The sequence below is a fragment of the Mercenaria mercenaria genome, chromosome 13 (assembly GCF_021730395.1).
Source record: "Mercenaria mercenaria strain notata chromosome 13, MADL_Memer_1, whole genome shotgun sequence".
NCBI classification, from domain to species: Eukaryota; Metazoa; Mollusca; class Bivalvia; order Venerida; family Veneridae; genus Mercenaria; species Mercenaria mercenaria.
This window is the reverse complement of record NC_069373.1, coordinates 67,462,245-67,486,609: the sequence shown is the minus strand read 5'-3', so window position 1 is coordinate 67,486,609 and position 24,365 is coordinate 67,462,245. Positions and strand designations below refer to the sequence as shown.

Genomic DNA, 24,365 nt, shown 5'->3' with positions numbered 1-24,365 from the left:
ACATATGTGTAAAAATTTCGAAGAAAAACAGGTGAGGTTTTTATTTGTGATTGAATTTTGTGGAAATGACATTGTTTTGCCAAAAAATCGCGATGCAGTGCAACCGAGTATACATTACCTAGCATGTAAGTTCATTTATCTTGCCTGTATTTGTAGAAATGACAGAGAAAAACATATCCTTCGTGAAGCGGTATGACTGAAAATTAGCAACATTTTTATCAACAGATGGAAATATGTTGTAATTGCCCTGCACTTGCTTAAATTTTGCCCTCGAAACATTCCGTATGCTAAACCCCATCCAGAAAAAAAAATATATGGCGATCACTTTGCTAGAAAAATATTTTTGGGCGAAAAACCGAATGGGATACATATGTTGTGCATGGGCTACATATGTAGTGCATTAGATTTTTTAGAACTCAAGAGATCTTGAGCTTAAATGGTACCTGGATAAAGAAACGAACAGCCTGTTCGGAAATACGTGCCAAGTACATGTCACATCATTCCAAAAATTATACACATGTATATTAAAGGGATGGCATATTAGAAACGAGAACAGTTTTAAGCTTATTTCCACTTAGGAGTCAACGCATCTCTCCTAAATCCGAAGGCGTTTATGTGTTGCTTATGATTGTTGACCTGTGAATATCGGAAATATGCATGTATAGTTTGGTGTATAGCATATTAGCTGCCGATACCGTCTGCGTAATTGTTTTGTTTTTTTTTCGTGTTTGTTTTACTCGTTCATGTGCGCCTCTATATATATCTTTGACAGTATTCTCCATCGTTAACTGTGAAATTGTCTGTCGTTGAATCATGTACGTGAACTGAGTTATAGAGCCAAATATCTGTGTCTCGGGCAACGGACTCGAAAATAAAATGTAATAAATACTTTAGGGTCTGGGATTTCAATTCAGGAGATAATTTTGGTTTGCTCGATACAAAACTATTGGCCCTGCCGCTCCAATACATAAGATATTGTGAACCTGGCACTTACTTGTGTTGAACTAGGCAGTAACTTCGCAAGCTAGACCTATATAGTTTGTGGCAATATAGGAAGGAGGATATACTGCAAGGTACTCGGTCAAAAATTGTGTGAATATAACTGAGCATGGTCATTAAATTATGAAATATGTCCTAGGCCCTTAATTTGATTAAGTTTCCTACCAGACCAGCTATGTTCTGATTATATGACCGAGTACCTTGCAGTATATCTCCCTCCTATATTTCCACAAACTATGATAGGCATAGAATGTGGAGTTGCGGTATACATGTAACAACGTAGTTTTACACAAATAAGTGCCAAGTCCACAATATCGTATGTAAATGTAGTGGAGAGGCTGGGCCAGTAGTTCTGTATCGGGCAAACCAAAATAACTCCAGAAACACCCTGACCGTAAGGTATTTATTACATTTTATTTCTGAGTCCGTTGCCCGAGACACAGACATTTTGCTCTATAGCTCAGTTCACGGACATACAAATACTTCCACAGTTAACGATACAAAATACAGACGAAGAGGTGCACATGAACGGGTAAAGCAAACATGAAAAGAACACTAGATTCAAGAACATATAATTACGCAGACCGTATCGGCAACTAATGTACTATAAACCAAACTATACATGCATATTTCCGACATTCACAGGTCAACACATATAAGCAACACATAAACGCCTTCGGATTTAGGAGAAATGCGTTGACTCCTAAGTGGAAATGTTCTACCACATCTAATATAAGCTTAAAGCTTTGCTTGTTTCTTATAAGTTATCCCTTTCATACACATGTATATATAATTTTTGGAATGATGTGACATATACTTGGCACGTATTTCCTGTTCGTTTCTTTATCCAGGTACCATTTAAGCTCAAGATCTGTGGAGTTCTAAAAAATCTAATGCACCACATATGTAGCCCATGCACAACATATGTATCCCATTCAGTTTTTCGCCCAAAAATATTTTTCTAGCAATGTGATCTCCAAATACGTTTTCGTCTGGATGGGGTTTAGCATACGGAAGGTTGCGAGGGCAAAATTAAGCAGGCGCATGGCAATTAAACAACATATTTCCACCTGTTGGTAAAAATGTTGCTATTTTTCAGTTATACCGCTTCACGGAGGATATGTTTTTCTCCGTCATTTCTACAAATACAGGTAAGGTAAATGAACTTACATGCTAGGTAATGTATACTCGGTTGCACTGCATCGCGATTTTTTGGCAAAACAATGTCATTTTCACAATATTCAATCACAAATAAAAAATCTCACGTGTTTTTCTGTGAAATGTTTACCACATACGTACTACCGGAAGCACAACATATGAATTTAAGCGGTGCCCATTCGGGAATACATATGTTGGATCCCCTCCCGTGATACTGCAGATGTAAACTGTATTAGCATCAACCCTCTGAGGAGGAAAAGCTGAATGTATAGTATGTCGAGGGCTTAACGGGAAATAACTGAGTGACGACTATGTGCCGTTATACCCTCAATATTCTTCTCTATATTGGGGAGAATAGACAAGCCTGCATCATTTTTACACTGGCAGTTGGAAATCAGTATACATATCAAATTTAACTTTAAAACCTTCACTGACTACATGCAATCGTCTTCACACCGTAAGCAACAAACATGTGAAATAGTGTCGAAAATCTGGAAAGTTTCAATGACTCATTCGAAACTGTCAAGAGCAAGTCGCAAACTGACTGTGAAACTATTATCGATGTGTATTTATAAGAATTTTGAGGTTTGGCGTTGCAGTTTACAATGTTACAGAATTTAATATAGAATACGTACGCTGACCCTGTATTTTCAATATGTAATAAGTGTATATTATCTGTTTTAGTAAAATATATGCAGAATTATTGACAGTTGAACTAAAGTAATGTTGAGACACCTACTTTGGTAACTGAAAATACACCAATGGTCACTGATATCAGTACATGATAATCTTAAAACTGAACGCACAAAACCTATCATTCTACGCAATCATGGAACTGATAAATTCCATCAGTATCTTCTTCTATTCTGACCTCATTCAGGTGGTCTTTGTGTATCATTTCCCCGCAAGTACAAGACAAGGAATCGTCAACACTTTTGAATTCAACCGTTGCGCTGCATGAAGTACAGCCATGTCTCTTTAACAGTTTGACATGAAAGGCTTCATATCCATGTTCCACACTAAACGCAAGATTGAATTCGACTCGCCGCCCGCCGTAACGAGGTCCTTCGAGATTACTTCTTTTTGGAATGTAAAACACGCTTACTGTGCTTACCTTCAAATCTAACTCTATCCGACCCCCAAACTTACTATTATTTGGATGACATATTGTTCCTTTACACACTGCCAAATCAGTGAGACCCCGTCCAGCCTCTCTGTTTTCATTTAATCCTATCCTTCTGTTGGCGGTCTGAAGGACTCGTATGCCATCTCCAGAGCTTCCAAGCCATTCCCTAGGATATTTAGGACGAATTACCAAACCATTCTTTTTCGATAGTTCGGTTTTTAGACTTTTTGCATCAAACAAATATTCCGTTTTCCCAGGTGTCGTATCTGTACCGAATCCCAGAAGACTCTTAAGAACAAATAAGTAATACGTTGACATCGGTGAACGTACTAAATGGTGCCAGTTTTGGACATGTATCAACACCTCTTCAATGCTATAGGTCTTCCTACAGATATCTTGCCGGATGGCAAATATCCATTCTCTATAATCGTACTCGATTTCTCTCTTGCCTAGTTTCTCCCCAATACCCTTGCTCTGAATAAGCTTGAACATCTGTTCATACAAATCTATGATTTTATTGAACACATCTTCCTCAAAAACGCACTCCATACTCAGATTCTGTGCCCCATACTGGATTTTCATAGAAGTTATTTGTAACCGTATGTCACTAACTTCATTGTCCGCTGTCATTGACTCTGCAGGTAAAATCTGACGTTTGAACAATGCATTGTACCACTTTACTAGCCTCCTCAAAGTGGTTTGGTCTTCTGCTTCCAAATTAACGTCCATGTAGCACTCAAGAATTAGTCTTTCTATCTTCTGAATGCTGATTTCCACAAAATACTTGCAGTCTTCATCGGCAGATGAATCAAGGAATGCTTTGAAGATCTTCTCTGGTTCTGCTTTTGTGTCAAAGTGTCTCATAATGTAATCACAAATTTGAAGTCTTACTTCTATTTCACTGTTGAAAGCATTGGTGAAAAAGTCGCATGCGTCTGGGGTCATTTCTCTACTCTTTGTGAAAAAGTCACTGGACATATCTGCTGTATGTACCAACTCTGTTATTTTATTATTAAACTCAGATTCTGTGGACATGATCTTTGCTTGATCTTTCTGTGATCTTCCAGTAAAGGAACTAACTTTGCGCTTTTTAACGATACCATACATATGGTATATATGCATAAGCGTAGATCTCATTGAGTCGTCAAGTTCATCTTCCTGTTTACCTTTGTTTTTCTTTTCACAAAGTTTAATTGCTGTTTTGAAACGAGCTTCAGCTTTTTCCTCATTATCCGGACCGCAAAATGCATGGAAACGCCCAACATGTGCGTGGTAATTTGGATCGTCTGGGAATGAACTCGACAATTTTTCAAGTATCTGCAGTCTTTCGGTGAACATAGGTTTGCTAGCGGGAATATCGAGTAAAAGCGGAGATACCTGCTGTTTTTTCCTTGTGTCTTGTTCTTCATTTTCTCCTCTGTCCCTTTCATCTCTGTGAATGAAAGTCTTTGTAAGAATATGCTTTACAGTTTGGCAATACACGCTGTCTTTTGTCTTTTTTCTGTTACAGTATTCAATGAACTCCTTGCATAAAGACGCTAAGTTTCCACGAGCGCAACGACTGAGAGAATCTGACCGTGCTCTAGATTTCCCGCTCGAATGCCTGGACAGTAATTGCTCCAGTATTTCTTTTGCAATTTCATAGTGACAAATTCTGAGAGTATTTTTTCTTCTTTCATATGTCTCACAGACCACAAATTCTGTGGTTGGATAGGGGAAATCTTTTTCTAATTCCATCGTGTAATCAGATGGTTTACCAAACAACGCCGCGAAAAACTGGCATGGAACAGAGGTTTGTCCATAATAATACACAAGAGAAAGATATCCAAGACAACGTTGCCAAGGTAATAAATCCTCAGTTGGGTTTTTCTCAAGTTGCAAGTAGCCTTCAACGTAAGAAACCAGACCTTTGAATTCATGGTGATAAACTGTCATGCCAAACTCATACATGTAGTGATGCGTCTTTTTACTTATTATTTCATCTCTCATTTTGTAAAGGCGTTTTTGCTTTGTGCTACCACATCCTTCGCCGAATTTTGCAGCCAGCTTCTCAGCTTCTTTCCCCGATAAACGTCCGGATAGGTATATTTTGTCCTTCTGATACTTTTCTCCGAGTTTCTGCATGTTCCATGGAAATTGTTTCGCGTGTAGAATAATGGTGTGTTTCAATGTATTGCAAAGATATTTGACTTTTGAGTCTTCTTCTCCATCGATAAGTAACAGCACGGGTAACTGTGTCTTTTCATGAAGGAAAGATAATTTTCTCTCAAGGTCTTTTGACTTCAGGAATGTACCAGCTCGTGCTTGAGCACAGGGGATACGTTTATGGAAGTTCCATAAGGCTCTTTGGGCTAGAGTTGTTCCTCCTGATCCTGGGGCGTGGAAAAAATTTATAACTGAAGCTCTGTAATCATCAATATGGTTTTGTATCGTTTCCTCTAATCTCTTCATTTCATCCCTTTCTATATCTATGCTGTCATCATCTTTTTGGTATCTCGCGAACCAGTGTAATGTACCACCCTTGTAAAACTTCATCATTTCATATTCGATGATATTTTCACCATCTGAAGACTTCTTGTACGGATTTTCAAGGTACAGCACCTCAAGATCCTCTTTCAACCACACTGTATCTTTCTCTGGTATTATGGGTGTAAGATACGAACACGAGCTTGCTACTGGGAGCACACACTGGGAATGCATTGGCTCTTCTTTTGAAATGTGATTGCCTATTCCAAGACAAAGCTTGCTAAAACTGAGCTTGCATATATGAATATTACTACTGTACTCATGACACAGAGATTTGAAATGCAATTGTCCCATTTCAGTGACTGGGTCTTCGTTTAGACACAATACAATTCTTGGAGTGTGTGTAAGAATTTCAACTAACCTGTCCAAATATTTCTTGATGAATGGTACAAGTTCTTCTTTCTTAGGCCACAATATAACGACTGTAAAAACTGTGTAATTGTCTGAAAATATTGCCAGTTGTTCGCAGTTTTCGATTAGACCAGGCTTTGCTACTTTGAACCAACTTTGTGGAGATTCGATAAGTCCATCGGGAGAGTCAGTCCTTGTCTCTGATATTTCACGACGACCTCGAAGAAAGCACCAGTAAGTGCCATCTTCCGTCGGATAAGGTGGTGCTTCCCTCCAGGTTCCAATGCGTAGATGTCGTCTGCTTTCAAGGGAATCTTGGACAGCATTGAATAAGCCATTCGAACAACTGAAAACATCGAAATCATACACAGCTACCCAATCTATCAAAGAAAGTTTTGCCAAGTTTAGTTGCTCATTAGGAACATCGCCTGAAAGCAAAATGTAACTATGATTCTTTTTGAAAGAATTTACATAGCTCCAAAACTGTGTAAAGTCCTTACCTATTTCTGGCAATGTAGCATCAGATGACCCGTTTTCCTCTGGATCAGTTGCTGTCTGCTCATCAATTGAATATATGGTATTTGTTTCTCTATAACTTACCTCTGCCGGTTCCGCTTCCATTTGTACAACTGGTGTTGTCCCTAGAAACCACTGATAAATAGAACCAATAGTTAAATCGGTCGGTGGACAGACAACATTACAACATCCTTTTCTATACCATAATTCATTTACATTAAGAACTACACCTCCCTTATCATATAGAGATTTTACAATACTTGGTTGTCCTTTCCCACAGCTAGAAGCGATTTCTAGTAGAATGAATCTATTTAGATCATATTCAACAATGAAACATTGGTATGTTGGTCTCATGGTAAACAACTCCATACCAAAAAGATTTTCAGTGTCATAAAATGTCACGTCGACGTCTTTGGTAATGCCATTTAACTTCAGCTGTCCATCGGTTTTCTCCACGCCAATAAGAATGTATGACTTCGTTCTTTGCGGTGTATTCCACATGGAGACAATATCTTGCATACATTTCCCCTGACTTTCGGCATACGTTTTATGATGTGGAATAAACAGTATGTCTCTGTCTTCGTTTGTAGATAAGAGGCTTTTGAACTTCTTCACTGTCGGATCTTCCTCAGTTCGGTAAGAGACAATCTCTCTGGCCATGGACTTTGGGCCATTTTGTTGCCTGTGTTTTTTCTTTTTCTTTGGCACATAATTCCAGTCATTTCCTCCACTCGATGCCGTATCAGTAGCACAAGGTGAAATCTTCGAAGAAACGGAATCATGATCTTGGGCATTGTTTCTGTTCCTTTTATTCTTAATGAGTGCAACATACACTGTTTTTTGTTCTTCATAAACATGAAAATCATTATTATGCACTAACAGATAGTCCTTAAGTGACATTTGGCAAAGGTCCTCAAACGACTTTGAATCCCCTTTTTGCAATATTTCCGATACACACTCGCTCAAATTTTCTAGAGGCACTGGCTTCTCTTTGTCTTTTAGTAGGTTCTTGAGAACAAGAAGACAAGTTTCACTGCCAGACCGTTTGCTGCACGACAACTCTGAAATACATTCAACTAGACATTTTTTCAATAATAAAACCTATATAGCTTATTCTTATAGGAATATACTATCATATATTGCATACGAAAACACTGCGGGCATTGCTGTTATAACAGTTTATAAAATGTCAACAGCAATAAACTTGTAAGTACCGAAAAAGTACAAGAATCATGATTCTTTTCACCTACTTATATAATAAGCAAATATCCAGTTAAATAGCAATTATTTCGCAATAGCTGGAAATTACCTGCGACTTGACTGGATGCAGAATCGTCATAGCCGTTATCTAAAGTTGATATGTTAGTTTGGCCAATCTGTACTGTATGACAGTTTTTGATGTTGATCACCTTTTCTCCAGTTTCTAAAATATAAGAAAGTGAAATGAAATAATGCATGATAGATTTCTGAGCACTATGCTTCAAAGAAAATCTCCTAATATACTATCACGTTACCTCAGTTCCGACCCGCGCGACGACCGCTAAGTTGGACTCGGTATTATTATATTTGCTTGTCGTTCCTTTCGAAACAACTCAAAGTCATTCAATGTATAGCTAGGTATACCGCTTGAGTCGGTGCTTGGAGGGAGCGTAAGGAGTGTTGCCCTTATCTACCTCTCACGGGCGGACTCTATATTTAACGGCTTGTAGGCGTGAATAAAAACAAGTACTAGTATACAAAAAGTCGTCTGGTAGCATGAATAATATCTGTAGAATAATAAATTCCGCGAAAGCCTTGGCATTATGAGCAGTTTGCGGCCAACTTAAAGGACAAGATCTCGGCAGTGGGCCCAGGAAATCCGGACTTCACTGAAGCCGCAGGGGAGGCGATCACCCATGAGCTTGCATTAGCACCTGTGGGTTTGATGAAAGAAGTTTCGACTTTTTATAAGATTATGTTAATTTCAAAGAAAAACTGTTTGCCTATCAAACAACTTTTGAGAGATAGATAAAAATTGACAATGATTTTTCGTTGTGTTATGTTTAAATTTTTAAAGTCTTTATCATTTTGTTCTTCTAATAAAAAGTAAAAAAAGTTCGGTAATTCATACTTATTATAAACAACTTTAAGAATATAGCGCAAATATAACAATATTTTCTAATTTTTTAGATAGCAATTATTTTCTTTAAATACTAGCTATTTTACCAGGTACAGCGACTTAAAAAGTGAAATCCTCAGCATTACGAAATCGGTAAATTCCCTCCCTTTCGATTTCTTAATGCTGTACTCTAATCATTCCAGTACTATACAGAAAACACAGATGTCAGTAAAAGTATGTATCAATTTTCAAAACTGAAGCATCAATATCTTAATGCGTTTCTTTATTGCTATCATTATTGTAACGATTGCTGTTACTATTACTATTCATCAGATGACAACCGAGGCCTCAATGGCCGAGTGTTTGTCGCTGATTTCAAATCACTTGCCCCTCCTCGATGTGGGTTCAAGCCTCACTCGGGGCCTTGAATTCTTCATGTGAGGAAGCCATCCAGCTGGCTTACGGAAGGTCAGTGGTTCTACCCAGGTGCTCGCTCGTGATGAATAATGCACGGAGGGGCACCTGGCGTCTTCCTCCACCATCAAAGCTGGAAAGTCGCCATATGACCTATGATTGTGACGGTGCGACGTTAAACCAAACAAAATATTAAATAAATGGACGAAAACCATCTACGTATTAACAAGAATTAATTTTTATAAATCATATTCAAAAAAACGAGTTAGAAAGTTGATCATGTTCAAAACTTTTTTCCTTGTCATTATAGGAAACCTCATTTATCTCCACGTGGTCTGTCGGAAACCTCCCTCTGCTGTGTTAATACCTTACAACTAGCAGCTATTATATAATTATTGATAAAATGCAGATAAGGTTGGATTTTTGTTGAGTGGGAGCTAGAACTTATATAGAGTATCTAGGCTTTTAATTAGCAGATGGTTCTTCTGTAGTTTATGGTTTTAAATTGCAGAAAAAAACCTCTTAAGTGAGCTATGACAAATCCATTACCACGATATAGCTGTTACATAAGAAAACTGTGGGTGACAAGTGATTTGAATTCAGCGACCTTTAAACGCTAGGCCAGGGAGTCTCCTGTTTTGAAACAAAGTCGGTAATCCTACAGTCTTCAAACAGTTACTCATTGTAAACTTTGAAAGTGTAAAAGGCGACTCATGATTATCGTGTTGAAAGTTACTGTGGGATGTAGATCAAATATTAAGGAAACTGTTCACAAACCTGCTGCTGTCCTTTTACTTGTAGACTTTCTGTTTCGTTTCTTCGCCATTGTGTCAACTCAATGAATCAAATGTCTTGTGATGAAATCAACGTCAGCCTACAGTATAAGCCAGGACAACTAACACTCAACAAGAGCTCCTAGAACACGAAATGCCCCCTTGATGCATTCAGTAATTGTGCAAGGAACAGAAATTAACTGGTCACTGTACACTGGACGTCTGACATACTGACCTCAAATCAATAATCATGGGCCATTTACCAGTCATAAGTAAACTCTGTATCAAATGTGATCTCAGACCAAAAAACATTCTCTAGTTATTTGGCAAAGAACAGTTCTACAGTTCTGGGTCGATGTGACCTTGACCCTTGACCTACTGACCTCAAGACCAATAGGGGTCATTTGCTGGTCATGACCAACCTCCTTGTCAACTTTCATGATCATAGGCCCAAGCGTTCTTGAGTTATCATCCGGAAACCGATTGGTCTACGGACCGACCGACCGACAGACATCTGCAAAACAATATACCCCACCTTCTTCGAAGGGAGCATAAAATATTGAATTAGCTCTTGCATTATATTACTCGTGACTGAACTGCTAATAAGCCTATTTCAACTTTCATGATCCTAGGCCTAAGCGTTCTTGAGTTATCACCCAGAAACTGTTTAACTGTTCCGGGTCACTGTGACCTTGACCTATAACCTACTGACCTCTATTGATGTTGAGGTCAGTAGGTTGTAGGTTATAGGTCAATGTCACAGTGCTGAACATAATCAACATCCCTATTAAGTTTCGTGATCCTAGGGACAAGCATTCTTAAGTAATAGTCCGGAAAATGTGTAACTGTTCCGGGTCACTGTGTCTTAGACCTTTGACCTACTGGCCACAAAATCAATAGGGGTCATCTGCAGGCCATGACAATCCTCCCTATCACATTTCATAATCCTAGGCCTAAGCGTTCTTGGGTTATCCTCTGGAAACTCTTTAACTGTTCCGGGTCACTGTGACCTTGACCTATGACCTACTGACCTCAAAATCAAAAGGGGTCATCTACCGGTCATGACCAGCCTCCCAAGCATTGTCGAGTTACCATCCGGAAACTGTTTAATTCTTTCGGGTCGCTGTGTCCTTGACCTTTGACCTACTGACCTCAAAATCAATAGGGGTCATTTACGGGTCATGACCAACCTTCCTACTTTCATGATCCTAGGCCAAAGCGGTCTTGAGTTATCATCTGGAAACCGTTCAACTGTTCCGGGTCACTGTGACCTTGACCTTTAACCTACTGACCTCAAAATCAATAGGGGTCATCTGTTGGTCATGACCAGCCTCCCTGTCAACTTCCATTATCCTAGGCCCAAGCGTTCTTGAGTTATCATCCGGAAACCGATTGGTCTACGGACGGATCCACCGACAGACATCTGCAAAACAATATACCCCACCTTCTTCGAAGGGGGCATAAAAATATTAAATTAGCTCTTACATTATTTTACTCGTGACTGAACTGCTAATAAGTCTATTTCAAAATCACCTATAAAAGTACTGGACATTTATTTGTTCTGTATATATTTGTCTTATTTTACTTGGTGTTCCTGTATCCAAAGTTAGCTCAGTTTGATTTTTAAAAAATGTGTGGTTGTAACAACTTCCTTCAATCGAATTAGAAACAAAATATGAATATGAAACTCTAGTACCATTTTGTGCGACCCATTTAATCTCGCAAACACAATAACACTGTATTTAAAGTCCTTGTTAAACTTGATGTAAAACTTACTTTACTGTCTTAAGCAAAGTTCGTCTTCATGGCTTTAAGTAAAAAAATGAAATGAAATCTTACCGGCAAAACGTCCACGACCTTAATCTGCTGATGTCTAAATTTAGCGAGATGATTAACTGGTTTTTCCTCATGTCTTTTTTTCTGTTGGACAAGGACAACACATATTAATCAGTTTCGTGTTTAGTTATGTACTATGTGTGTCCCATGTTTGCGAAATAATCAGATGTTAGGTCAAGCAGTTTGAACGTTCCTTCTTTACTCTGTGCTGTGATTAACTGGTTTTTTCCCTTATTTTCACTTTAATTGGACAAGGATAACACATATTAATCACTGTTCCGTGTTTAGTTACGTACTATGTGTATCCCATGTTTGTGAAATACTCAAATAATTCCAATAACTGTTAAGTCAAGCAGTTTGATCGTTCCTTTTGTTACTCAGTGCTGTATAAACATCCATAGCCATATTTCGGCTTTGCATCAAGCAGTAATTAATATTCGAAAAACGGCGATAACTTTTCTTATGATTAAATGACTTTTTTCTGGTGTTTGAGCGTGCCTATATCCCGCCTTGTAACATACACATTTAAGACAAGACCCCTTCTAGATCAAATTCAATTGTGCGTTATTCAGCCGGGTTTACACATGTAAAAAAAATATTTCTACCGTCAAGTTTCTGGTATTATACTAGACAAAGTGTAATAACATGTTTGAGGTTGACGTATTTCACGAAGACGTTAGTCTACAATGATTAAAAAAGGAGGAATTTCTATACTAACGTGTAATGAATAATAGTGTATTGTTTCTTTTCAAATAACAGACTCTTAGACTAAAATGATCAAACGATCGGCAGAAAGTCGTATTTTAAAAGTTTTATTAAACTAGTTTAATAAGGCACGCATTTTATATTCTCTAAGTATGATCAGTTTTACACTTATTGTTAAGTCTTGATAATGATAAAAGATCTCACTAGTATATCGAACGGTCGCGAATATAATCAACAATATTCAATAAATAATGTTTAAAATATCAATGAATTATTAAATTAAAGACTCCAAAATCACTTGTACTACGCGGAGAGGTATTAATAACAACGAATGAAAGTTTGAAAAACTTTACATGTAAAAATCGACAGCAAATAGGAAGTTTTTAAATAGTTATATACATGTATAAAACAACAATGGCAACCATCAGCTCTTTATATTGGCGGAAGTATAATAATGTATCTAAAAATAAGTTGCGTCAGCTTTATGAAAGTATTTGAAATTCTGACTGGTTATTTGTTGAAAGGTCACATGCAATAAATAAAAAGTAAGTTGACAGGAAGCGAATTTTGGTGTACCAATTGCAAATGCCGCAAATCTTGGGAGAAAAAAATAACCATTTTTGATACTGCAAATATTTTACTCATAACTTTTTTTCGTACAACATATACACTTCTTAAACAATGATGTATCTCATAAACGGGAAGTCATCTTGTCCAGAAAACTTATATCACAGATATTTAGCGTGTATAATAAATATAGCAATTAGCTATTGTCTTCAAATATTAGTTCTTTTAATGAACAAGTCAAATATGAAGTACATTCACATCCATGAAAGTCATATTATAAAATATTTCAACTTTTTTTCGACAGTTTACGTGCTTAAATTCAGCATGGATAACCCATTGATTTATTGTTTATTTTTAAAACACATAAAAAAATGACCTTTTTATCAATGTATCAAAATTATACACAGTCCCTTCAAAGATGTCCACATACATGATAACGGATAACGAATATGTATAAACAAAAGGCTTAATTATTACACGTTTATACTTCCTTTAAAAAACATAACGTAATAACATTAAAATATCATTTCACTTTTCGACCCCCAGTAATTTAGAATGTATCAATAATACTTCTCTACGTTCCTTTGCTTAAAATGATCAAAATACTGCAACAATTGCATCTTAGTGTAAATGATGATAAATCTAAGATAAAATAAAACATTATATTTTAAATGAATGGCAGTTCAATAAAACGTTTTCGACATGCATAAATAATCCAGGAATATCAATCACATGATTAGATACAAAACACTACTAAATGGGTGCATACTCCAGATTACTGAAAGAAAAGTATTCCAGTTAAAACCACTTTATATCAGAACACATTTATATATATATATATTTCATCACTTTTTTTTTAACCAAAATACAAACGAAAAGAATAAAGCTGATAACAAAACAGATAAAAATTGTCTAATTTCAGGATTAAATTTATCTTGTAGATGTGTTGAATTGCATAAAATAGGAAGCGGTTGGTGGATTTGTGTAAACTTCTTTGTCAAGGAATTCCTTGTGCGAGGTCTGTTCCTGAGCAAGTCTGCGATTTTCATCTGCCATACGTCTGTTGAGTTCCTCCCTTTTACGTTCCGCTTCACGTTCCAGCAGCGTGGCAGCGCGTGCATTTGCAACACGCTGTCTGTCAAATTCCAGGTCGCGTAATTTTTGCTCTTGAGCCAGTCGCTGAATAAGAAAAGTATTAATCATTTAAAACGAATTAAGAAAAAAAAGAGAAACAAAAACTGCCTTACAACGCAATTACTAGTAAAAGATAGACACCGAATCGTGAGTTTACTGCCGTTTAAATTACCACATAATGTACGTTACACAATCTTATCTAGGTTGGAGAATGACTTCTGGAACACGTGATTTAATAAGCCCGCCCTGCTTTAATCAGCTACTATGTTATTCTGCTGCATAAGTAAATACGTTCAGGTCATAATCTACGTAAGGGTACAAAGTGCAAAAAGTATACATGCATGTTCTTTTCTGAAATTAACACGAAATGGAAAAAAAAAACATAATTCCGAAAGCTTCTGTGCTGGACAATTGATGTACTTAACACAGAAGAGTTACAAATGATACGTATTTTGTATTTTGCTCTTTATTTATCAAATTCATTAAAACACGTTCTGGCTATTTTCTGCTATTTTTTTCAACAAAGCAATTTTTTGTTGTCTATGTTTGTTTCCTAAGCATCATGATACGTATTCATCAACGTTTAAATAAATAAGTAATGAGTTACGATACTATGCGTTCAACTCTGTAATTAAACTTTGCATATATGTACCTTCAACAACTACAGAGAGTTCGTGAAAATCTCAGTATAAATACAGAATGAACGACGTCGTGGCAACTGAATATTTTTGGTGGTTCTTAAGCCTAAATTCAGATTTTGAACTTTGATAAATACAGACCCAGGGCCTGTTTTCACCAACGTTTAAAAGTCTGAAAACTCAGATTTCAGGACAGACTTCCTCGAAACTTTATCCACTTGTAATCTTTTGTACAAGTAATACATATCTGAAAATTCGGCATTTTAATGTCAAGTCTATAATAATAAAAACAATAAAGTTGATAACACGGATCTTAGACACATCCAAATCAGTGGAAACCTGGTGTTATTGTAGCAACAACCCACAATATACGATGTGTTATAACTACTAATTAAACAAGAGCTGTTACAGGAGACAGCGCGCTCGACTATTTCGATGCTGGATAGTGAAACTGGGCACATCTGAGGAAGCTGGAGCTGTCACTGGAGTGTGGATGAAGATATTGGACAATAGCTTGAGTCTGTGTCAAAAGTATTAAGTTATAAGAGAGATAGGGATAAAGTGTATCAAAACATTAAATAAGTATACTTCTAAGCAAAAAGGGGGCATAATTCATGAAATATTGGTGAAAGAGTGATGCACCTTGTGTCATATGATGTGGGTGATGATGTGAAACAACTATTTCAAGTTTGAATCAAATCCATTTAGTAATAATCGAGATATAGTGAAAATGCATCAAAATTAACCTTAAATTCTAAGTAAAAGGGGAGCATAATTCATGAAAAATTGGTGCCAGAGTTATGGTCCTTGTGTTATATGATGTGGGTGATAAGGTGGAAGAACTATTTTAAGTTTGAATCAAATCCATTTAGTAATAACTGAGATAGAGTGAAAGTGCATCAAAACTTTAACCTGAAATTCTAAGTAAAAAGGGGAGATAATTCATGAAATATTGGTGCGAGAGTTATGGCCCTTGTGCCTTATGATGTGGGTGATGATGAGGAATAACTATTTTAAGTTTGAAACAAATCCATCAAGTAATTACAGAGATAAACAGAAAGTGCATCAAAACTTTGACCAAGGTGCGGACACGGAAGAACACCAACGCCGGGTCGAGTAGGACAGCTCTCCATACTTCGTATAGTCGAGCTAATGGGTCAAATGGCGATTTTCCAGCTTTTCCTGGTGGAAGAAAAGCCAAGGTGCCCCTCCGGGCAATATTTCATAAAGGGAGGGCACCTGGGTAGAACCACCGCCCATCAGAAAGCCAGCCAGGTGGCTTCCTCACAGGAATAATTCTACCATTTGGGCTGAATGACCTTGTGGTACAATTACAAAAGCAAGTGAGCACTATCTTTACCTTTTTGGTGCTATAAGTTAAACCAAATATATTTACCTCTTTCTCAAGTCTTTGTTTTTCCTGCTGTTTACGAATATCCTCAAGCTGTTGTGGGCTCATACCCTTCCATCTGTCAGTGATGACTCTGTGTGGTCCAAATGCACTCTGTGCAACAGCTGGATTCTCGGTCAGTGCATCTCCAAACACATGGTTAGCTATCTCTGTCATGTTATCGTCTAATTCTTGCTGTTTTTGTAATCTTTCCTTTTCGTTCCTCTCGCGAGCCTGGAGAAGACACAGATTAACTGGAATATATTATTCCACAGAATTGTATACAATGTCAAATTTAATGTCCACACTTACTTATTTTGACAGGGACATTAACATTCTTTGATAAGATTTATGGAAGATATTGTCTGGTCAAGATTGAATACTAATTCAGCAAACTCTGGTCTATTCTTTACTTCCAGTTTGTCATTGGAAAGTTTTTAACCGATCTTAAAAAAAGAATGTCTGCCTCTGTCATTCACCTTAATTATAATTTTGTTTGTTAGTTTGAAATCACACTGGGGTCAGCACAATTTAGGACATATCTTTATAACTTAATAAATGCAGTTAGTAGTCCATTACAGAAATTAAAGAAATGTGTTCCTAGTTCAAAACAAATTATAACATAAACCTACCAGAGCATTATTATAATCTGTGGTTGCCATGTTGATGTTGCGACGACAGTCCTCTTCTGCCTGTTGTAGCTCCATTGCACGTGCATCCAATTCTCTCATCTTCAATTCGTACAATCTATCTGCCTGTGCCTGGTTTATTCTGGCCTGTTCTCTTTCCCTCTGCTGTTCCAGTGACCATTCTCTTAATTGTTCCTGTTGGTACTTATTCCTAGCTTTGCTGTTCAAATCTTCCCCTGAAAACGGTTAACAAATAATTTTCTTGTCTATCCTTGTAATGAAAAAAAAAAAGATTTCTTTTTAAATTTAAATACAGATTTAATTTATGATTTGAATCTATACTTGATATGCAAAAATAATAGTGAATAATCTGTACGAAAATTATAAGTGAAAAAGTGGGTACAATAAACTGAATACTTTAGACTTAAGTTAAGCATGAAGTTCTCAGGGGTTTCATTAAACTACTGAAGTTAAAGGTAAAAGTTGAAAAGTAGAGGGAGGTCTGGGGTCTTTATTTGCTTTTGGAAAAGTAGCTGGGGCATCAGGCCACTACAGCAGGGGAAAATCCCCACAAATTATTGAAACCCCTGGATTGAACAAGTTACTTTAAACAAATGATCAGGAAGTACCGATATGTTAATTCCCTGGTGAAAATGTTGATTTCATTATTAAAGGGACTAACCCATACATGTTAGGCAAAAAATAATTTCTCTCAAAAATCCATAAAAAGTGAGTATACTCTGAAAGTGACAAGAGGTACAAACTTATTGGCGTAAGATTTTTGCAAGATATTCTTATAAATAACCAATAATATTGTGCTGAAGGTATACTAGTAAACTGTTGCAACACTTGAAATAATGCAGAAAATTTACTTTCTTCTTACATTTTTACCAATATATCTAACTTTAATTTTCACCAACTTTATCATTTTTCAGTGTCATATATATATATATATGGGTCAAAACGTTTAGGAATTGTCAATTCCAGACATTTTGCGAGCAGAAATTTCAGCTAAATTTTAAACTTGGTGAAAATGAACATGTTAAAAAATTTCACCTAAACTGTGGGCGAGTAGCTTTAACCTGCCTTAACTCACTGTAGCTGTTAGTTGTAATAGTAAAAGGTTCTACTTGCACTCTTATGCTTATTCTTAACATAACCATTACTTCATATGTGCATGTTAATTAATTATGACTTCTTTACCATTTCCAAGATTTCCCAGTTACTAGAAAATAAAACTGAATTTAACTTTTTTTATATTTTTCTATACATTAATATATATATAGGCATAGACATCCCTCTCCCAACCTAAGGTAAAAATAAGCCTGCATTAGGAGTATATACATAGATCTAAAGGCGGATGATTTTTAATATAAATTAGTTAACTGCAATGGGAAAACATACTCTTTTGGGGTGTTTTTTTTTATTGATTAAAACATTTCAGTACCCTGGGTTGCCAGTTTTGCCCCCACGCTCCTCACTACTTTGAAAAATGTCTGGGAGCAACATATGCTCCAATCTCCCAATTTATAATATTGTACCAACAGCTGCCTTTTCACAGTAAAATAGTGAAATTAAGCCTATTTTAAAAGTATGTTACTAAGATCCAAAAATAGATGATTTTTATTGTAGCAGCAAATGAGTTTGACTATACAGTTTAGGCTCTGCTTCCACAGTGGGTAGGGGATGGGGCACAGATGCCATCTTTGGGCCATGAAACTTCATCTCCAAAAATACTAGCTCTGAATAATAATATATATAAATCATAATTTCTTACCATCAAATTTCTGTATGCTTGAAATACCACATCTTGGATCGTCATCACTAACACGAGCAGGCTTATCTTTTTTCAGGTAGTCAGGATCATACAGATCAAATTCTCGTCTGCTGTCAGCCTGCTGGTGAAGTGTGCGGAACTCATTCAGGGCTCTATTTAACTCAAAGACATCAGCTTCTTGTCGTTTCTCCAGTAACTGAGAAATTTTGTCATTTCTAATTGAGTCAGCAGCTGTAATCGAAAGCCAAATGCATCTTAGAACATTATCCTACTCATGTAATTTTTCAGGCTGTAAATATAACTTTTAACCTTTTCCAATGCTAACTTTCTATAATGGACTGGTCCATCGCTCAATTTGGGCAGTACCACATACTATTCAAAGGGGTGTTCACTGAACATTTACTGACTCAGAATAGCAAATGGTGCACTGACCATAATCAGCCTGCATGGGCATGAAGGCTGATCTTGGTCTGCACTGGTCTCAAAAGCAGAAACACTTGCCAGCAGCAGACTTAAGGTAAGTAGATATATTTGTGGGTCAAAAAGTTAAGGCATTGTCAATTCCAGACATTTTGCAAGCAGAAATTTTAGCGAATTGCCAAAAACTATTAAAATTAAGCTTTATTATTATTCTGTAATGTTTACTTGATTATAGTGATGTGGTTACCAGGTATGTGTGCAGTAAATTATTTTGTGTAAATATTTGTTTGTCAGATCTTTATACTTGACCAGTGATTAGTAAAGGTATGTTTAACATTGAAAGTTTAGAATTCATACATTCTTACAACATGCAACTGTAAAATAATTGTGATACACGTATCTGCCTGTTAATGTTCCTTTCTTAAGCTAGCCGTGGCAAAGAAGATGTAATTAATTTAAGCACATTATACAAAGTGCTTTTGTGTGTACATGTATGATGTTTCTTGGTATATTTTCTAAAGTGCCAAATGCCTTTCTGTGAAATCAATAATATTTGTGAGGGACTCATTTTTGTGGATTCCATTGTTGGGTCAATCCATGAAATCAAATCCTAGTGAAAAATAAAATTTCCATTCATTTTATGATAAAAAGCGAAATTCATGAAGTCATATCCACAGAGACAGCTGTTTTGCCAAAAGCCATAAAATTTCCTGCTCACAATAAATTAAAAGATTTCACAGGACTTTACTTTACTTTGCTAATTCATATTGAAATCTTATAAATTCAACACAGGTCACTCATATTGTATTCCACAGTGACTTGGACAATTATAATTGTTGGTTTCATTATAAAAATCTAGCCTATATATGATTACCATAGTTCGCACCACACATAGCTAGACCAATCATCTTGCAGACTGGTTTCAGTAAACAATGTGGCATTATTACTAAGCCTCATAGGCAAATCAATACTTACCAAATGCATCTGCTCTTCTCCTTTCATAATCTTCCTGTTGTTTCTTGTCTTTTATTTGTTGCTCAAGTGCTTGCATATCAACCTGAGATGGAAATTAAACAACATTTTTTACATACGTCAAGGTCTTGGGAATGTGAAGCTGTACTAAATGGATTCATCCAAACTTTTTCATCAACATGCTCAAGTGTTATATTTACTTTTTAAACTGAAAGCAGAAATATTTCATCTGCATGCATCTTGTAAAAACAACAGACCTCAGTGGATTCTATAAGCACCATATAACACATTTGTTGTGGTAAATGCAACAGGTTGAGCCAATAAAATTTTGCAAGGTTAAGAAGAGAGGTTTGGACACACATTGGTGTGTAGTTCTGGCCACCATAGAGAGCTTTGCAAAAGCTGCAACACAGACTGACATATCATGCAAATCTTAAACCAGTTTAGTAACTTAATGAGAGGTCCTGAGACTCCAGGCAGTGAACCAGATTTATTTAATATCGGACATTTACACTTGTGAACAACCATGCATTCTAAAATTTATGAAGTGTACGTGACTCGATCTCTCTTGACAAAAAAAAAGCAAGATAATGTAAAGTTTTATTTGTAATTTACCTGTAGCATCTGATCAGATTCTGTTTTGTATAATATTACTACATTTGGAATACCAATAATAAATACATTTAGGAATCGTAAAATGCCCACCAAAGAAGTTTTCTTTTAGTCAGATATCCCTGAGTTAAAAATTTCTCTGACTGGAAGCATTTGAACTGCATGGCTACTAAAAGATTCACTTCAAACATCTCTTAAACCAATGAATGCACAAACTAAACAATTAAAACATTTGTATTGGTGTGAAAATTATACTCTGTAATTCTGCAACAATGACCAGCTCTTTGTTTCGGTCATTGACATAGTATAGTAACATGATATTTAGTCCAACATATTTGATGCGACCCTTTGAAATATTGAGTTTTTTTCTTATGGGCAATATCTCCACTCGCGTCAAACACTAGTCGAAAAACCAAAATAGTGGAGAAAATTTCCGATGAAATTGTCATCGCTGCCGATTTGGGTTTAAATGCTGACTTTGTTGCGAATACGAGATAAATTCAAATAAAACTAACATGTATCAAAAGGGGATTCAATTCCTCATTAATTTATTTAGAAATTAACAAATAATTTCCAAAATTACGAATTTTCTGGTGATTTAAACCTAGTTAAGGTGCATGATAAATGTTTACCGTGTCTACACGGCAATATGTGCAAGCGATAAAAACAGTAACTTTACATGATGGTGTACAGTGAATTATCCTCCATTATTTTGGTCCTTCGAAGTTTTGACGGTTAGACTGCCCGTCACAAATCTAAAACAATATGACCATCAAATTATTTTTACTATATGATATTCTAATCAATAAACAAAGTAGCCTTACTCATTTGGCTTATCGTGATGACTTATTATATGATCTGATATATTTTATAGTTGTCATCCCTCTAAGCCTTACCTGTACCTGCATTTTACTGTTAGGAAGACGAAGACATTAAAAAATCCAAAAAAGTCATAATAAACTGGTCAGACATACTTGCTTTGATAGATTAAACATTAAATTAATTAAATATTCATGTAGAAACTCCCAATGGGTTGAAATTAGTTCGTAATTTTAAATAAGAGACTTAAATCTTCCAAAATATGATGTGACAGGTGTGAGAACACATCTACCCTAACACCAGATTCAATATACAGCAGCCTGCCCATAACACTAAACTGCAGAAACAAAACACAATATACAATCATAAAATGTCAGCGGGGCAAGTTTATGCTTAAATGGTAACATAAATTCATTATCAGAGATGTAATCATTACAAATACTTTGTACATGTACCAGAAAACGTTCCCAACAGATTTCATTGGGGATTTCCTAACAAAAATAGGCAGAATAAGTTTGGACGTGACAGCAACAGTCAAAAGTTATCACCCTGTCCCGAAACATCATATAATTTGGACTATAAACAAAGACAGCCGTGAGGTGTTTGGGCTAGTCCAACTAATTGTACACAGGTCGCGATATTGTAATAATTTTTGCACAGGTCAATATCCCTCCTCCACATACGTAGCTTCAGACATATAGTAAATGTCAGTCTGTGAAATCAGTCTGCCTTGCAGTCGAAAATATGAGACTAGAGGGCGAATGAAAAGACCAGTAACAACAAAGACTTAAAATAAAAATCGCACACCAGGAAGTGGAAGGTCCGGTATATTAGATTAAATAAATAACACTTGGTCTGAAACATTTTTGAAATTTCAGACTGCTTACCCCAATTGTTCGCGCTTTAGCATTAAAAATTCTCGATTTTCGTTGCTCTTCCATATTCCGACGGCGCTCTATTGCCGCCGCCTCCTTATAGTCCACCGGAAGATCCAACTTATACATTTTTGTGTGTGTGATAAAATAACTTTTGGTTAAAATGATAAAAATGAAAACTTAAAAAAACTTGATAACAATTGATGACTTTGTTGTTATGTTACACCGTTGTTATGCGCGTAATCGTGCAATCTGGTTGGCTGAAATTTACCCGGTGTTAAATTGTTCATTTATTCTTGTGTAATTCACTTATCAGGTATAAGACTATAAATGTAATTGGAAAATGATGACAGCTGCGAAAACGACAGTAACTGTTGTCTTAAGGATCCTCGCGACGTTTACTCATAACAAATCTAATATTTTCTACACAGATGTAGATATAAATAAACTATTATAATTCGCGGGCTTACAAAGTAGAAAAAGTGGCTTACAAAATAGAAAAAGTGGAAAATCCACATGTCGCTCTACAACAGCAAAAACGAAAATGTTGCAGGCTCGGTTTGATTGAGCCTGTTCATGGACGGTAGTGGGATGCATGTTACCGGCCATGCCTTCTTGCCCCGGGTTGAGCAGAACTCAGCATTTACACGTCACATGCTACAAGTACAAAAATCAATTTAAAAACATCCGCAGATGTATTCATACAACCTTCAATGATGCACTAGCATGTAATTCCATGAAAAGCGGCGTATGGTCCCCCGATTAAAATAATGGGTCTGCCCTAAACGAGAAAACAATGGGCAGAACTAAACAAACTCGAATTTAGAAAGGGGATCTGGGGTTATGGAGCCTGCATATCACAGGAACTGCCAAAAGAAAAAATTAAAAAGCAGGGAAAACATTTTTAATAAAATATATTCATCATAACTCTAGAAAGTTTACAGAGATATATTTGCCCGTTCATTGTTATAATAATTTAAAAAAAGAGGCTGCAAATTTGCATTTAACATTTCTTTCTCAAAGTAGTTACTGTTTTCATTTTACTCTAGAATTAAGAAGCTCGGAGTTCGATAACCTGTCTTGTATGTTTTTGGGGTTTTTTTTTAACATTTCAGTCTTTTATATATAGTTACTGTCCATAGATCGAAACAAAATGTATACATGACATTTCTGGAGATAGAAATGTTTTTGATTATTCGTTCAAAAATTATTTTAATGATCAGAATTGAAACTCCGGTTATAAACTGTATCACTGAAACTAAAATCACGAGAAATTGCTGGTGCCTTTTTATATTTTAATGCCACATTCCGGGAAATGCAAATTTGTCATTATGTAAACGATAGTTTGAGATAACGAATTGAGACAGTGACAGTAATATCACACTGCCGTTTTTATAAAGATTATTTTTGAAGTTACTCAGAGAGACGCGGATCGACAAAGCGTCAATGGGATAAAGGTTCTGAATGCGAAGTAATAGGTTACTAATTTAATTTCGCTATTTAAATTACTCAACCCCGGAATAAAAACTTTCATAATTTTTGTTTTTGAGAGTATTTTGCAGAATGTCTGAATGTTATGAGTCTGCAAAATATTCTATCTTTTTTTCAGTCTAAGTCATATTGATAAGCATGGACGAGGACTTTAATTAACAAGTCGGCGTTCATCCCATGTCTATAATACTCGAAAAAAAAGGGTGACAGAAAAAGACAGAGCAACATAACTGCAGTCTTGGTATGACGGAGTCTATTCATGATAAGTACGTCGAAATTTGGGCCTTTTACTTGAAAATATGGACAATATTCATTCGTCTGGTTGACATATCGTGGAATCCTTGAGGCAATTCTTTTGATCAGGAAATAGATTGTTGATTTTATATGGTGACAGAAAAGAAGAATGACACACCTTTCTGTTTGACGCCAAACTTAGGGAAATGAAATAAACATTCGGCAATCTCGAGGCAATCCTTTCGATTACTTCTGCATTTGCTTAACATACATAATGTCGTATGCTCAATTTCTGTAAGTAAAAG

General features: G+C 36.2%; 2 protein-coding genes across 3 annotated transcripts; both read right to left on the bottom strand.

The window, feature by feature from the left end:
• Window positions 1–2,307: 2,307 nt before the first annotated feature.
• Window positions 2,308–13,564, bottom strand: LOC123528446 (uncharacterized). 2 transcript variants are annotated; one of them, XM_045308160.2, is made up of 4 exons: window positions 11,801–13,564; window positions 9,966–10,062; window positions 7,986–8,099; window positions 2,308–7,737 (listed from the first exon to the last, which is right to left on the bottom strand). In XM_045308160.2, the coding sequence occupies exons 2-4, from the start codon at window positions 10,012–10,014 to the stop codon at window positions 2,972–2,974; spliced, it is 4,929 nt and encodes a 1,642-aa protein (XP_045164095.2). In that variant the 5' UTR covers window positions 10,015–10,062; window positions 11,801–13,564; the 3' UTR covers window positions 2,308–2,971. The 2 variants fall into 2 exon arrangements, with proteins under 2 accessions (XP_045164095.2, XP_045164096.2); XM_045308161.2 differs by lacking the exon at window positions 11,801–13,564 and adding an exon at window positions 11,658–11,762.
• A 325-nt stretch (window positions 13,565–13,889) lies between these two features.
• LOC123528445 (RIB43A-like with coiled-coils protein 2) lies at window positions 13,890–22,576 on the bottom strand. Its single transcript, XM_045308157.2, has 6 exons — window positions 22,348–22,576; window positions 20,033–20,114; window positions 18,638–18,868; window positions 16,864–17,096; window positions 16,238–16,465; window positions 13,890–14,248 (listed from the first exon to the last, which is right to left on the bottom strand). Exons 1-6 carry the CDS (start codon window positions 22,462–22,464, stop codon window positions 14,000–14,002), a joined length of 1,140 nt encoding a protein of 379 aa, XP_045164092.1. The 5' UTR covers window positions 22,465–22,576; the 3' UTR covers window positions 13,890–13,999.
• Window positions 22,577–24,365: the final 1,789 nt, after the last annotated feature.